Source organism: Dipodomys spectabilis, unplaced genomic scaffold (genome assembly GCF_019054845.1).
Source record: "Dipodomys spectabilis isolate Male_0828 unplaced genomic scaffold, ASM1905484v1 ptg000288l, whole genome shotgun sequence".
In the NCBI taxonomy this organism is placed as follows: Eukaryota; Metazoa; Chordata; class Mammalia; order Rodentia; family Heteromyidae; genus Dipodomys; species Dipodomys spectabilis.
In genome coordinates, this window is record NW_024870965.1 from 746,948 (window position 1) to 762,834 (window position 15,887).

Genomic DNA, 15,887 nt, shown 5'->3' on the forward strand with positions numbered 1-15,887 from the left:
GGGAGCTGTGAGCCTAGATGCTCAGACGAGGGCCGGGAGGTTTGTGAGCTGCCAGGGCTGCGGGTCGGCCAGTGCCACTGTGTGTCGCGAGCCGTTCTGTAGACATCAGCTCTCCATACCAACACCCAAGTCCTCTTTTCCACCCCTGGTTTCCTAACTCCCTGTCTAGCCCAGTATGGTTTCCATGGCCAGAGCCGTCGGCACCCTAGCGTAGATCATCAGGCAAGCAGGAAGGGACTGGCAATCCCAACCTTCAGTCCAAATTTGCAGATCCCGCTATGTGGTCTTTTTTTGTACTAAAAAAAAAAGAAGTAGTTTTACTGGGGTTACAGTTCCATATGTCAGGTTATGAGGACAAGGCATCTTAATCGATGCCAGCCTACCCATGAAATCTTCTAAGCACAGCTGAACAACAGTGATTAATAGCCCCTCAAAGATTAAGACTACCGAGTGCAGGGGTCATTGATGCCCATTAATGCCCCTCGATGCCCTCCCTGCCCCATCTTGCTGTCGTTGTGGGCAAGCTGAGTATTCAGTTCTGCTGATCTGAGCTAGTCTCTAAACACAGAGGCAAGCTGTACAACGTGCTAATATAAAAGGGAACCCGGGACATTTTCAGAATTGTAGGCATTGAGGGCTCCCTGGGAGCCCAAGGGAATGCACCAGCCAAGGCCTGGTGGCTGCCTGGCCCGAGGACAGACCCCAGCTGTGAGCCGTGGGCCTGCGGCCAGCCCAGCCTGTCTGCATTAGCTCCATTTTGTCACTCCACACTGAACCCACAGATGGGGAGTCCCACCCCGACTCCAGTCAGGCAGAAGCCCCCTCCCCATCTTTATAGCTTGATGAGCTGCTATAGATTGTGCTGCCTAGGACAATTTAACAGAGAAGCAGATCGCCACAGAGGCCTTGGGACCTAAGACACGATGACTCACTGCGAGTCCTCCATGCCCGGCCTTCCTCCCGATCTCCACCTGCTGCTCCCCTGCAAGAAGCAGCGCGTTGCTCCCCTGCCCGTGTCCTTGTGCCTGCGGCTTCTTAAGACTGCTGCCCACCACGTCTTCTCCTGCTATTGTTCACCTTCTCCCTCCAGACATCGTGGCCACCGTGGAGAATGAGAAGCCATCCCCCTGTGCCCGGACAGGCTCGGGGCGGCCCTGTACCATCAACGGCAGCGAGTGCCGGGGTGGCTGGCCAGGACCCAACCACGGCATCACCCACTTTGACAACTTCGGCTTCTCCATGCTCACCGTGTACCAGTGCATCACCATGGAAGGGTGGACCGATGTCCTCTACTGGGTAGGTCTGGGCCTGGGTCTCTGCAATCATCTCCCTAGGGGGAGCAAATGAGGGGGATGCAGTACCTTGTCTACCCCCCTAGGTACTCCTGCAGGGACATGGCCTCCTCCTCCTCTCAAGGTGGTATCCCAGCATTCTCTGGGGCAGTCCCAAGAGGGTAGGTGAAGTGAGGAGCCCCACAGATCTTGTCTCTGTCCCTAATGTCTCCCTAAGCCTGGCTGTCTGTGACTCTGTCCTGGTAGCCGGCAAGCTTAGGCATCTCAAGAACGAACCACCCTTTGGGTTTTTATCTTGGTGTTAGCTACCCACTTAATTGCAGGCCTATTTTTTGTTTTGTTTTTGTGCTAATCCTGGGACTTGAACTCAGGGCCCAGGCACTATCTCTAAGCTCTTATTGCTCAAGGCTAGTGCTCTACCACTTGAGCCACAGCTCTACTTCTGGCTTTTTGCTGGTTCCTTAGAGATATGAGTCTTATAGACTTTCCTGCCCAGACTGGCTTCAAACCATGACCCTCAGATCTCAGCCTCCTGAGTAGCTAGGATTGGAGATGAGAGCCCCATTTTATAGATAAGGAGATAGAAGCTCAGAGAGGTGAAGTGACTGGGAACCTAAATAGGAACCTAATGAGCAGCAGAGCCAAGAACGGAGCTCTAATCCATCCGGCTACCACCCAGAGCTCCTAATCACAGCCTGGCACTCCTTTGAGGGAGAAATTGTAACACTGTCAAACACTGCACAAATACAAAGGATTAGGGTGAATATTTCTTATGAGCTCATTTTAGAGATGCAAATTTTTAAGCATGTCATGGGAATGTGGCATGTGTTACTTCACCGCCGCTACAAGCCTGGGAGGAGACAACCTGTGTCATTATCCTCACTAGGCAGAGATGTTAGGGGACTTGTCACAGAGAGCCACAGAGATTGTTTGTTTGGAAAACTTTGGCCACAAAGAAACCAGCTGAATGCGGGGCACTGGTGGCCCACGCCTGTAATTCTAACTACTCAAGGGGCTGAGATCTGAAGACCACAGTTCAAAGACCACAGTTCAGCCAGGCAGAAAAATAATCCCTAAGACTCTTATCTCCAATTAACCAGTAAAAAGCCAGAGGGGAACTGTGGCTCAAGTGGTAGAGTGCCATCAATGAGCAAAAAAGCTAATCAAAAAGGCAAGAGCTTAAGTTCAAGCCCCAAATAGTAGCATGAGAGAGAGGGGGGGGGGAGGGAGAGAGGGAGAGAAGGGGGAGGGGTGAAGGGAAGCAAGGGAGAAAGAAGCAGCAGTCAGCTAGTTAACATCCAAGCAGTTGAGTCTAGAGAGAGATGGGAAACCCCTTGGTTGGGTGGACAGTGCGTGCGGTGGACAGTCGATGAGTGTCTGCCCATCCCCCTGACATCCTCCCAGCTCAGATCCTAGTGCTCAGGCCAGAAAAGGCTTCCTTGCTGGGCCCCAATGGCTTTTCTTCTTATCCCCGGAGTGGGTAGAGTCTGAAAGGACAGAGCTGGGGACAGGAACTGAGTCAGAGGAAAGGACTCACACCTTTGTCTGCACCAGGTCAACGATGCCATTGGGAACGAGTGGCCCTGGCTCTACTTTGTCACCCTCATTCTGCTGGGATCCTTCTTCATCCTCAACCTGGTGCTGGGCGTTCTGAGTGGGTAAGAATCCCACGGCAGCTGGGGCGGCAGGAGGAAGGAGCGCAATGGGGCTGGGAGGTGTGGTTCAAGACCCCAGCCCATCCGTAGCTACCCTTTAGCCCCACTGAGACAAATGGAAGAGGTAGAAGATGCAAACAAGTCTTCATTTTGCTCCTCCATTCTTGCTTCTGCATTTTCACGCCTGCCTGACACTCCTGAGCCCCTAGCCTCCTGCCCTGGGTGCGTCTCAGTTCCTGTTCAGCACCGGGAGACCGCACGGCCTTCCACTGAAACATTCAAACTCTGGAAGTAGCCCGCCCATTCAATATCTTCCTTCACTAATGCTTTGAAGTTGTGCGACCTTTGCCTAATCACCTCACCTCTCATGCCTCAGTTTCCATATCTGTCAAATGGTACCAATATTATGGGTTATTATGAGGGTTAAATAAGCTAATATGCATAGAGTGCTTAGAACAGGGTCCATCACATAAAAAGCACTAAGTCTACTGGGCACTGGTAGCTCTTACCTGTAATCCTACTCAGGAGGCTGAAATCTGAGGATCATGGTTCTAAGCCAGCTTGGGTAGAAAAGTCCATGAGATTGTTTTTTTTTGGGGGGGCCTGGTTGTGGGGCCTGAACTCTGGGCCTGGGTGCTGTCCCTCAGCTCTTCAGCTCAAGGCTAGCGCTCTACCACTTGAGCCACAGCACCACTTCCATCTTCTTTCTTTTTGCTTATGTGGTGCTGAGGAATCGAACCCAGGGCCTCATGCATGCAAGGCAAGCGCTTTACCACTGAGCCACCTTCCCAGCCCCTCCATGAGATTCTTATCTCCAGTTAACCAGCAAAAGAGCTGGAAGTAGAGGTGCGGCTTAAGTGATAGAGTGCCAGCCTTGAGCAGAAAGAGCCAGGTGAGAGTTCAAGAATCTGAGTTCACACCACAGTAGCAGCAAACATATAAAAGTACTATTATTGTAGTTATTATTATTTATTATTATTACAAAGCTAAAGCTGGAATTCAGATCTTAACCCTTTCTAGGCAAGCACTCTACCACTTAAGCCACACCCTTAATCCTTATAGCTTTCAGTGTGTGTGTGTGTGTGTGTGTGTGTGTGTGTGTGTGTGTGTGTGTGTTTTCAGATAGGGTCTCATGCTTTTGCCTTGGCTATCCTCAGACTTCAATCTTACTATCTCTACCTCTAGAGTAGTGGGGATTATAGGCATGAGTCATCACATCCATTTGTTTCTGAGACAGGGTCTGCTTGACTTTTTTTTCCCCCAAGTTGGTCTCATACCTCTATCTTCCAGTCTCCCCCTTCCAAGTCACTGGGATTACAGGTGTCTGTGTCATTATAACTGAGCACTGTCAATGTGGAGCAACCCTGCTTTGGTCCTTCCACAGCGAAAGGGCCATCAGTGGCCATCAGCTTCCTTCCCTATTAACTTCCCTCACCCTGGACAGCCTGTACATAGAATTCAAGGGGTCTGTAAAGTTAACTAGGAGAAAATTTTTGTTCATTTTTTATTCTAGTTATTGAACTTTTCTATTTCTTTTAACCATGAACATAGGCAACACACCACAGTGATATTAGTGTCTACAAGTTGTGCTAACAGAAATTGGGTCACATGACAATCTTTGCTAATCTGTTTTCACTTGTTCCTACATGAAAATCATGACACACTAGACCCGCAAGTAGAGCTGGCTAGTTGATGAGTTCATGAAGAAGCACACGTACTCCTCTATATGAATGTGCAATGGTTCAACTACTGTATATTCATAGACTAGGTTGCTTTGTAAAGGCAATGATTCTATTTTGGGCATCATGCAACATTATTCTGAGGAGGGGTCTGTGGCTCAAAATATTCCCAAGCCCCTACCTGGACATTGTCCTTCCAGAGAGAGCGGCTGTCCCCCACCTGATGCTGGGTACATCTCGGAGCCCAGGACTTTGCTGTTCTCTCCCCCTGGAGACACAGGGCTGCCCCCTGCTGGTCTGAAGATCCCTTGCATCCTTCAGTCCCTTTGGGGCTCTATGGCGGGGCTGCTTTGAGGCCCAGGGAATTTTTCTCAGGCCTTAGGTCTATAAGCAGAAGCCATTTCCGAGGCAGCTTAAAGGTCAGGAAATACCACAGATTTGGGGCCCCAAGCCTGATTCCATAAGGGTGGTGGATTGTCCTGTCATGAACCCCTCACTTCCAAGGGTGACCAGGAGCAAGTCACGCAGGTTGAGTTCAGAAGCCAATGTAGACCCCACGGGTGCCCGGAGGGTATGAGAAGCGGAGGAAAAGCGGTCGTCCCTCCGACCGGGCTCCGGGCCAGCGCACCGCACATCTGTTCTATAGCAGCTAAGTCTGCTCTTTCCCCTTGGCCCCCTCGTCCCCTCTCCACTCCCGTCCCTTCAGGGAATTCACCAAAGAGCGGGAGAAGGCCAAGTCCAGGGGCACCTTCCAGAAGCTCCGGGAGAAGCAGCAGCTGGAGGAGGACCTCCGGGGCTACATGAGCTGGATCACCCAGGGCGAGGTCATGGATGTGGAGGACTTGAGAGAAGGTTTGGACCGGACTCCATGGAGAGCAACCCCCCTACCCACAACTGCGCCCTCCCCTGGAGGACACTGACCCCATTTCACCCTCCTGCTAGCCTGCTGAGAGGGGAGAACACGTTTCCCTCAGAGGTCAACAATGAGTCTAAACCCTTGCACCTCAAGATGGTAGAATTACAGTTGCGCTCTGGCCTCTCCCCAAAACAGAGTGAGGTCTGCCATCCTAGCCGTGTCCCCTGCAGGTGGAGACTCTCCAGACTCTGGTGGAAGTCTTGGTCTCAGGAGGGCACAGAAGGGCCAGGCCCCACTGCTGCGGGCATCCTGTCCAGGGTACCTTACCTGCGCCTTGTCTAGCCCAGAGGGACCCAGAAGGCTGGCTGGCTACAGCTAGATCCACTCTGTTTCCAGGAAAGCTGCCTTTGGATGAAGGTGGCTCTGACACAGAGAGCCTGTACGAAATCGAGGGCTTGAACAAAATCATCCAGTTCATGTGAGTATGTCAGCATCTCAGTGGGACGCGATCCAGCTCCCTCCCTTTGAGGCTCTTTTGGGAGGCTTTGGAAAGACAGCCTTTCTGAGAAAATAGGGCATGCTCTTGCTCTGAGGGCTTTGTGGCCAGATGCCTGAGGAATATGCAAATCAGAGCGGAGCCTGTGCAGGAGGCTGATGTACGTACGCAGCATGTAGGAAGGACACGGAGCCCTCGGGAAGCATGCACACAGTGGACAGCTGCCCTGGGGGAGGGGCCACTGCTGGGCAACTCGGGGTGAGCAAACAGAAGGCAGGGGTGGAGGATGGGCTGTACAATACTGAGAGTTTTGCAGGAAGGAGGCAGCCCAGAAGGGGTGACTCCAAGCTCTCTCCCGTCATTGTTCGGTTGCTAGGCTGTGTCATTTTACAAATTCGTATCTGATTATGACTTTTGAAAAGATCAAACAGTAAAGAAATACATCAAAGAAATGATGAAGGCCCCTGCTTTGCCCTTCAAAGAGGTAACCGTGGTAACAGTCTCTCCCTTCTACCTTGTGCTATCATCTCTTACACGCACATGCACATGTGTGTGTGCACACACATTTCACATAATGGAATTTTATTATAACAACTACTGTCACTAAAGACACTAGAACAATGCCTAGCATGTGTCAAGTCGTAACATGAATTGGTTGAATAGATGAATATGTATATGTACTTATGACTTTGATTTCAGATTATCTACTGAGGATAGTTTTCATATGTATACACATACTTTTGGAGAGTATATCATTCAATATAAAGTATTCCACAGTACAGATGCACCAACATACCATAATGTATTTAATCTTTCCTGGTTTTAGCAGTGCCACAGGGAATAATTGTGTAAACATATGAGCATTTCAGCGGGGCAGAATACTAAAATTGGGATTTCTAGGTCAAAGGGAGTGTTTTTTTAACTTTGGTAAATGTTGCTAAATTGCTCACTAAAAATAAGGCTGTAATAAGGAAAGGCTTCCCTCACCCACCTCCTCCAGACATGGTTAATTTACTGAAAGACTTCCTATGGGATGAGCAAAATATGACATCTCAGTGTTGCTTTCATTGAAAGTAGAATATGTGGGGCTTCTGTTCTACATCAGTTACCAGGCTGCACATTTTGCTTGCATTATCTCATTGAATTATTCAGCTATCTCAGGAGCCCTCCTCATCGTGATTCTTGTTTAAAAGATGAAGATGTTTGCTAGTAAAAGGCCAAGTGTCCAATTAGCCAAGCTCTACATCTCCTGCCCTTAGCTTCTGTTGGATGGCTGCAGGAGAGAGTTGGCTGGAACTGGGCTGGGAGGAACGGTAGAAAGGTAGAGCTCCGAGCTGAGCAGCTCTTGGTCTCCATCCTCTTCTGTCTCCTCCCGCAGCCGGCACTGGAGGCAGTGGAACCGCGTCTTCCGCTGGAAGTGCCACGACCTGGTGAAATCCAAGGTCTTCTACTGGCTAGTCATCCTAGTGGTTGCCCTCAACACCTTGTCAATTGCCTCGGAGCACCACAACCAGCCGCTCTGGCTGACTCACTTGCAAGGTGAGTGTGCGGGAAGGAAGCGGAAGGTGAGTCCATGAGGCCTGATGCTCAGACCTGCCGGGGCACCACGAGATTTGCAGCAGAGCTCAACTTAACCTTGACAATGACAGACACTGGTATTCAATCAACTGATGTAAGGTATCAAGGGGGAGGGGACAGTCACAGACCAGGAGATACTTGAGCTCTGCAGATCTTAAAGAAGAAGTAGACAAGGCCCAGAGGTCAAAGGTTAGTGAGGATTCCTGCAGGAGGAACAGTGCATTCAAAGGTGTGAAGATGTGAACATCTGGAGAATTCGGAGAGCAACAGAAACTGGGAGTGTGAGGAAGAGGCAGGCGCTGCGTGGCAGGACCGTACAAACCATCATACGTTGTTAGCACTATGAACCCAGGCACCAAGAGACGCCAACGAGGTGACGAGAAAGAATTATATAACACTATCAGACTGGAGCCTTTGAATGACCAGCTTTGGTGGCAGATAAAACAGCCCAGCTTTATCCATGCCGTAGACGTCCCTCTGGGCGCAGAGCTGTGGTCTCTAGCAGTGAGTAGGGTAACCGAAAGAAAGTCCCAGTTAGTTCCCCCCAACATAGCCGACAAACTGGGAGCCCTCCCCGCTGTAAGTGTGCAGTTAATGCCGCACAAGTTATAATAATGATGTGTCGGGACCGAGAAGGGAGTCTCAGAGTGGCAGAAACAAGGAGGTGACTCAAAGACAGAGCAGTCGGCTCCTAAGCTGACTTCCTGGGGGCATTTTAGATCTAGCCTTAAGCCCTTTGGGGTGGCATCTGGGCTCCTAATGTCTATTCAGAGACCACAGACAAGCCCTGGGCTTGCCTGAGTGGGGACTCTAATCATGTCCAGTCAGAGCCTGGAAAAGCTCCCCTTGAATAGAGGGAGACAAAATCTTATTGTCTATCAGGTCAGGTGAGGAACCTAAAAATGTGTCCCAGGTAGAGGTCTTGAAGGAAGGGAAAAATGTCTCAAGGAAGAAAACCAAACTCCAATCTTCCCTGTGCAGATTGCCCTGTACAGATTTGAGAACTCATTGACACTGCCTTTCATGACACAAAGATCAGAAGTTAAGATAGAACCATAAGAAAAAAAGAGTCACAGACAAGTGAAATTTGCAGGGCTCCAAAAGAAGCGCATGCAAGTATGTTTTAAGGATGCTTCTCAAGTTGAGGCAGCAGAACCCCTGAGCAGACAAACATTTCCCAATGATGAGCTCGCAAGAAAAAATTACAAATCAGATAAGAACCAGAGCCAGAAGAGTGGTGGGGTCCAGGCAATGGGAACTGATGAGCCCAAGAACAGGAAATACCAAACAGTACCAAAGGAACTGTGTTTAAAGTGCTGAAATAGATGGAACTTTAAAGAATAGAAGGTTGTCTTCTTAGGAAGGAAAATAGGAAATAAAGCTGCCATCCGTGGGTAGGGATGCATGCATCCAAGGTCCATTCAGTCCTGGGAGCCGCCCTTGAACAAGCTGTGGTCTGTAATGCACTCTCAGTGCCCTAAGGTTGGGAAGATGGAAACCCCACCCACCCAGAGGAGTCAGAGGTGAATCCGAGGTTCCTGGCCTATGCAGATAAATGAAAGGTAGTAGCTTTACTTACTGAGATGGAGAAGGTGCTCAATGGACCCGGTCATTCTGGTGGGTGGAGGAGGATAGACATCAGTTTGATCTTGGGTGCACTGAGTTCAGTATATTCCAATGAAGATGTCCAGGAGGCAGATGGAAATGTTGGTGTGGATTTTAGTATGCACGTCTAAATTTCTGAAGAATGAAATCTGGGAAGTCATTGACAGCAATGACATTGAACAAGCATCTTATAAATACCACCAGATCACCAGGGGCTAGCGCACACTCAAACACATGGCCCAAGGCCAGTGTTCAATAAAGAATGCATCTGAGCCCAGGACTGGTGTTTCACACTTGTAATTCTAACTACTCAGGAGGCTGAAATCTGAGGGTTGGGGTTTGAAAGCAACTTGCCAGTTCCCGTGAGACTTATCTCCAGTTAACCAGAAAAATCTAAATGTAGAGCTGTGGCCCCAGTGATAGGGTGCTAGCCTTAAGCAAAAAAGCTAATGGGCAGCTCCAGGCCCTGAGTTCAATCCCCAGTACCGGAACACACACAAGAAAGAAAAGATGAGAGAAATACGAGAGAGAGAGGGGGAGAAGGGAGGAAGGAAGGAAGGAAGGCAGGGAGGGAGGGAGGGAGGGAGGAAGGGGGAGAGAGAGGGAGGGAGAGAGAGAGGGAGGGAGGGAGGGATAAAAGGGAAAAAGGGAAAAAGGAAAAAGAGAAAATTGTATCTTCAGAGAAAGCTCAGAAGCTAGAGGTATAGAGAAAGTTCAGGAAGATTTGGTGCCACAGAAGTGAGGGCAAGGTGAGACAAATGTTTGAAAATAGAAGGGGAATTTCAGCAGAGCCTGGTGCTGCTAGTAGAACAGAGAAGGAAGGGTTAAACATCCGCTGGATTTGACAACACGGGGCAATAGGTGACCCCGGAGAGAGCCATATAAATGACCCTGGCAAGTCCATCCTCTAGGACAAAGGACCACTGATGGGGGGCTTCCCAGAGGGGCGGGCAAGCGCAGGGCGCAGGGGGACATGTGGGCTTCAGCAGTGGACGGCCCTCTCCTATCAAGAGAAAGGAGGGAGTGATGGCATTTAGTACACTTAAGTGAAATTAGAAGGACTACAATGCAGGTTCTATTAAACACGGGAGAGCTTGTTAGAAATCTAGATCGGGACTTCCTCAGTGGGCCACAGTCACTAGATTTTACTGGGCTTGAAGACTTTTTTTAAGGCTGGTGCTTTGGAAATCCAGTGCGGGTATGCTGGGTGCTGGGTGCTGAGGCTCCCAGGCAGGAGGTAACTGGAGAGCGGCGCTCAGATTGTCCTTCCCACCTGCAGATGTTGCCAACCGCGTGCTGCTGGCCTTGTTCACCATCGAGATGCTGCTGAAGATGTACGGGCTGGGCCTGCGCCAGTACTTCATGTCCATCTTCAACCGCTTCGACTGCTTTGTGGTTTGCAGTGGCATCCTGGAGATCCTGCTGGTGGAGTCCGGTGCCATGACACCCCTGGGCATCTCCGTGCTCCGCTGCATCCGCCTCCTCAGGATCTTCAAGATCACCAAGTGAGCCCAGCGGCGGGGCTCTCCGACCCATCTCATTCATTTCCAATGCTCCGGGGCCTGGCGAGCTCACGGGTAGCCCTGGCTCAGGACTCCTCTCCATCCTTGAACAACCTCCCCCCGGGAAAGAGAAACACCTCGTACTTTCCTTTTTCTTGCCATTATTTATGGCTCGGTGAAAGAAGGGAAAAGAGAAAGGAAATAGAGAAGGAAACACTGACGGAGAGAAGGAGTGGACAATGTGAGGGAGAAGGAAGAGAAGGAAGGAGATAGTATGGAAACAAGAACCTAGGAAGGAAGCAGAGAAGACAAGGAGGGATGAGAAGGCAGAGAATCCATGTGTTCATACACCGTAGCTCCCCGTATCTTCCGCTAATCTGTACCCAGGCTCCCAGTGGATGCAAATAGACTTTTTTTTTTTTTTTGTCGGTTGTGGGGCTTGAACTCTGGGCCTGGGCGCTGTCTCTCAGCTCTTCAGCTCAAGGAAAGCACTCTACCACTTGAGCCACAGCGCCATTTCTGGTTTTCTGGTGGTTAGTTGGAGATGAATTTCATGGACTTTCCTGCCTGGGCTGGCTTTGAACTGTGATCCTCAGATCTCAGCCTCCTGCATAGCTAGGATTACAGGCAGGAGCCACCATTGCCCACCCTAAATGTACCATTTTTATACACACATATCTATGATAGATTAGGCACCATAAAAGATGAACAAGCCAGGCAATGGTGGCTCACGCCTGTAATCTACTCAGGAGGCTGAGATCAGAGGATCACAGTTTGAAGTCAGTCTGTACAGCAAGGGCCAAAAGACTTTGTTTCCAAAATGACCAGCAAAAAGTAGGGCTGGAGGTGTGTCTGAAATGGTAAAGTGCTAGCTATGAGCAAGCCACCTGAGTTGAAACCACCGCCACTCCCAAAAAAGAGAGGTTAACAACAAATATTACAGTTGTAATACCACTGTAGTACAATCCTCCCTTTCTCATATCTCATGCTGTTATGGGGTTGAGTAGCATACATCATTGGCCATAGAGAACAGAAGCCACAGTTAGGAGTGACCACAATGCTCACAAGCATTTCCTAGCCGAAGCTAGTGGTGCACAAAAGCGTAAAGAGCAGTCCTCACTCTCATGGGGTTTCTACTGAAGCTCCTCCACATCCCTATGGAGGACCATGAGACACAAACTAAGACAAGGGCTCTACAGGGAGAGAGTGCCTCTGTGCAGTGAGCCCACTGGCTTCCAGCCCCCAGGCAGCCCTTCTCCTGGGCATTTCCCATCCAGAAGCCCCCTCATACCTCCTCCCCTTGCTGCTGCCTTCGCGCAGGTACTGGACGTCGCTGAGCAACCTGGTGGCATCCCTGCTCAACTCCATCCGCTCCATCGCCTCTCTGCTGTTGCTGCTCTTCCTCTTCATCATCATCTTTGCCCTGCTGGGCATGCACCTGTTTGGGGGCAGGTACGACTTCGAGGACATGCAGGTGCGACGCAGCAACTTCGACAACTTCCCCCAGGCCCTCATCAGTGTCTTCCAGGTGAGACGTCCCGTGGCGCCAGCGAGGAACTCAGCTGGGGAGAGGCCCATCATCAAGCTTCTTGTCCCTGAAGGGCCTTGATATGCTTTTTAGATCATAGCGGGGGCACTGGGGAGAGCGGGAGCCACCAGCTGTGCAGGCGTGGGACAATGGACAGAAAGAGGCCTTTTGGACACCACACGTAGATGGAAGCCCCTTGGGTCTCTCCGTGTCCCCCTCTCATTTTCTCCTTCCTCCTCTCCCCCAGGTCCTGACTGGGGAAGGCTGGGCCTCTGTGATGTACAACGGTATCATGGCCTATGGAGGGCCGTCCTATCCTGGCATGCTGGTGTGCATTTACTTCATCATTCTTTTCGTCTGTGGCAACTGTATCCCCCTGGGAGCAGGGTACAGAGAAGAACGGGGCAGAGGGAAGGAGGGAGAAGGTTCTTCAAAAGAACGGGTTGGCCGGGCACCAGTGGCTCATGCCTGTATTCCTAGCTACTCAAGAACTGAGATCTGAGGATCGCAGTTCAAAGCCAGCCTGGGCAGACAAGTCCATGAGACTTATCTCCAATTAACCGCCAGAAGACCAGAAGTGGCACTGTGCCCCAAACAGTAGAGTGCTTGCCTTGAGCCGAAAAGCTGAGAGACAGCGCCCAAGCCTAGAGTTCAAGCCCCACGACCGATAGAAAAGAAAAGAAAAAGAAGGGGTTGCTGGACACTTGGCTCATGTCTGTAATCCTAACCATTCAGGAGGTTGAGATCTAAGCATCACAGTTCAAAGCCAGCCTGGGCAGAAATGTCTGTGAGACTTTTCATCTCTAATGAAAACAGCAAAAGTCAGAAATGGAGGTGTGGCTCAAGTGGTAGAGCACCAGCCTTGAGCAAAAATAAAAGCTGATCAAGAGCACAAAGCCCTAAGTTTAAGCACTAGCACAAAAACAAAAGAAGAAAGAAAAGGAAAAGAGGGCTTAAAGGTGCCCACTTGCCAGGTAGCAGAGCCTTCTGGCTCCAGGGGAGCTCCTAGGCTCCTGGGGTGGGCAATAGGACACAGCAAAGGCAGGTGGAACTATAGAACATGTCCTTCCATCAGCAAGGCTTGAGAACGATGGAGTGATTGGTTCCAGGAGGTGGCTTGCAGGCCCTGGGCCAGGAAGGCAGAAGCCCAGGGCTCAGCTATGGACCCGCGGGCAGCCTGGTCCTAACTTAGATTCAGAGGCAGGCAGAGAGGAACTGTGAGTATGGCCAGAACGGTTCAGTCTAAGCGCGGAGGCCAACAGGACTGGGCTAGGACAGTGGGAGGCTGAGGTCCGGTGATGAGGGGAGGGGTGAGCAGAGCAGAGAAATATCCCAGGGTCCTCCAGCCTGCGCTGTGGCATCTGACACCTTCCTACGGGAGACAACAGGGAGCTGGCTGATCCTACTTGCTTTGCTTCACGCACTCCCGGTCAGCCAGTCAGGGAGCGGGCCTGGGGACACTCGGGCAGAGTGGGACTCAACCCAAGGCTCCTTAGCTGGACTCCCTCAGATATCCTGCTCAACGTCTTCCTGGCCATTGCTGTGGACAACCTGGCAGAGGCGGAGAGCCTAACTTCTGCCCAGAAGGCCAAGGCTGAGGAGAGGAAACGCAGGAAGATGTCCAAGTGAGTGCTGTGTCCTCCACAGTGGGGGAGCTGACCCCTAGCCATGGCTGACATCGCCCAGCTTTGGGGTGGGGGAGGAGGCTTCTCCCTGGAGCCAGTTGGTCAGGGGTCTCAGGGCACCTGCTCCAGGGGACAGGCTCCTGCAACAAGGACATCCAAGGCTGCTGAAGTCCGAGGAGGTGGATTTGGGGCAGGATTTAGGGGCAGGCTGGTCATGTCTAGGCAATGGATTCTGGGATTTCTCCTCTCAGCCCTGCTGAGAGTCCAGTCTTCAAGGGCCAATCTTCCTGGATGCTAGGCCTCCTCCCTCTGGGAAACAGGGCTGGAGTTTAGTTCTTCACAGATCTCCCCACCTGTAAAGTGGCTTGTCTCTCTGTAGCCTGATCTTCTTCTAGGAGTAGAAGCAGGACCGAGCTAAACATTGTCTCTTAAAATTAACGGGCTGGCCTTGTGCCATGAGATGGCTTTAGGCAATGCTCTTGCTGTCTTTTGTCAGTTTCCCCACGGGAAATTGGGGAGAGTGGTATTGACCTACCTCAAGGTGAAAATAGAAAAGTCCTTTAAGAAGTTTGATAGGTCTGGATGCTGGTAGCTCACACCTGTAATCCTAGATGATCAGGAGGCTGATATCCGAGGATCACAGGTTAAAGCCATCCTGGGCAGGAAAGGCCAAGAAACTCTTATCTCTAATTAATCACCACAAAACTGGAAGTGGCGTTGTGGCTCAGGTGGTAGAATGCTAGCCTTGAGCAAAAGAGCTCAGGGACAGTGCCCAGGCCCTGAGTTCAAGCCCCATGACTGCCCTTCCCCCACCCACCCCCCCACGTCCCGAGAGAAAAATGTTTGGGGTCAACATAGGTCCCTCTCCATCTTCTTCTTCCTTGTTTGAGTTGAAGAGGGGACTAAAGTACAAATGCTATTTTCCACACCCCTAAATCTGCATTTATCACCACTGCATCACGTTTTTGTCATGTGGCTAATGACCTTTCTTAATTCTGTGTAATCAACAGCACATTGTTCTAATGATAAATCACTGTGTTGACAGAAAAAAAAAATTAACGGGCTGGGGATGTTGTTAACGATGCAGATTCTGATTCATCTGGGCTGCACCAGGTTGGGTAGCCGAGGTTCTGCGTTTCTAGCAAGCTCCCAAGTGGTAGCGAGTCTGCAGGTCACCGGAGGCCCACACACATGAGTATGGAACTGGGTTCTAGAGAGCAGCCTGCTTCTCCCATTGCCTGAACCTGCAAGAATGGGACTCCCATTCCTGGAGAGGCACTATGGGAAGAGCAGAGGAGAGAGAGAGAGACCAGCGAAGGAGTCCAGACCTCTCCAAAGAGTTGAGAGCACCCTGGCTAAACCATGCGTCCACCCTGTGAATGCTGACTGAACCAGGTGCAGAGCCTCTGTCTATCCACTCGCTACCATTTCCTTGGTTTTCCAACTCAGGGGTCTCCCAGACAAGACAGAAGAGGAGAAGGCCTCGACAGCCAAGAAGCTGGAGCAGAAGCCCAAGGGGGAAGGAATCCCAACCACCGCCAAGGTGAGACTTCGGGTGATCTTTCACAGGATGGATGGAGAGGGTCTGAAGGCACCCCCCCCTTGCCCTGTGCCTCAGTGAAGCCAAAGTAGTGGGTGGGTGAGAGGCAGGGAGAGAGGGAAGGAGGAAGGGAGAGAAGGAGAGAGGACAGTGGTCCTCTGTCTGGAGAAGGCATCCCCTTGGGGCCCAGTGTATACATCTCCAGGGATTCCTGTCGCTGCTTCCTGCCTAGAGCAAGCAGGAAATCTGCCTCTCTATGAGAGGCTCTACAGAGAAGCCCGGCCTGGCTTCTCACCAGTGCTAGCCCTGCTCTGCCTGCTCTAGCCTGGCTCTGTTCATTATTCTTGGAGACCAAGGAAATGGAGTTCAAGGAGCCAGGAAGCTGGGCCCCAGAGGGGTGAGGAACCCTGACCGAAGGGGATCAGCCCTCCAGGGAGACCAAGCCAAAGGCACCGTGGACACAGACCAAGCTCGGCTCTGCCCCTGCCTGCCTCCCTGGACCTGGCTTCCAGGAGGAAGCCACGGTTGATC

At 51.1% G+C, this 15,887-nt stretch overlaps 1 protein-coding gene across 1 annotated transcript in view; it reads left to right on the forward strand.

Annotated features, from left to right (window-relative positions):
• Positions 1-15,887, forward strand: part of Cacna1s (calcium voltage-gated channel subunit alpha1 S) — a 66,383-nt gene that overhangs the window by 19,616 nt on the left and 30,880 nt on the right. Inside the window, exons 6-15 of the mRNA XM_042701159.1 lie at positions 1,091-1,296; positions 2,847-2,950; positions 5,333-5,478; positions 5,879-5,960; positions 7,357-7,517; positions 10,441-10,666; positions 11,984-12,191; positions 12,439-12,559; positions 13,702-13,816; positions 15,266-15,359. Coding sequence (XP_042557093.1) covers positions 1,091-1,296; positions 2,847-2,950; positions 5,333-5,478; positions 5,879-5,960; positions 7,357-7,517; positions 10,441-10,666; positions 11,984-12,191; positions 12,439-12,559; positions 13,702-13,816; positions 15,266-15,359 — 1,463 coding nt within the window. The remainder of the gene's footprint in view (positions 1-1,090; positions 1,297-2,846; positions 2,951-5,332; positions 5,479-5,878; positions 5,961-7,356; positions 7,518-10,440; positions 10,667-11,983; positions 12,192-12,438; positions 12,560-13,701; positions 13,817-15,265; positions 15,360-15,887) is intronic.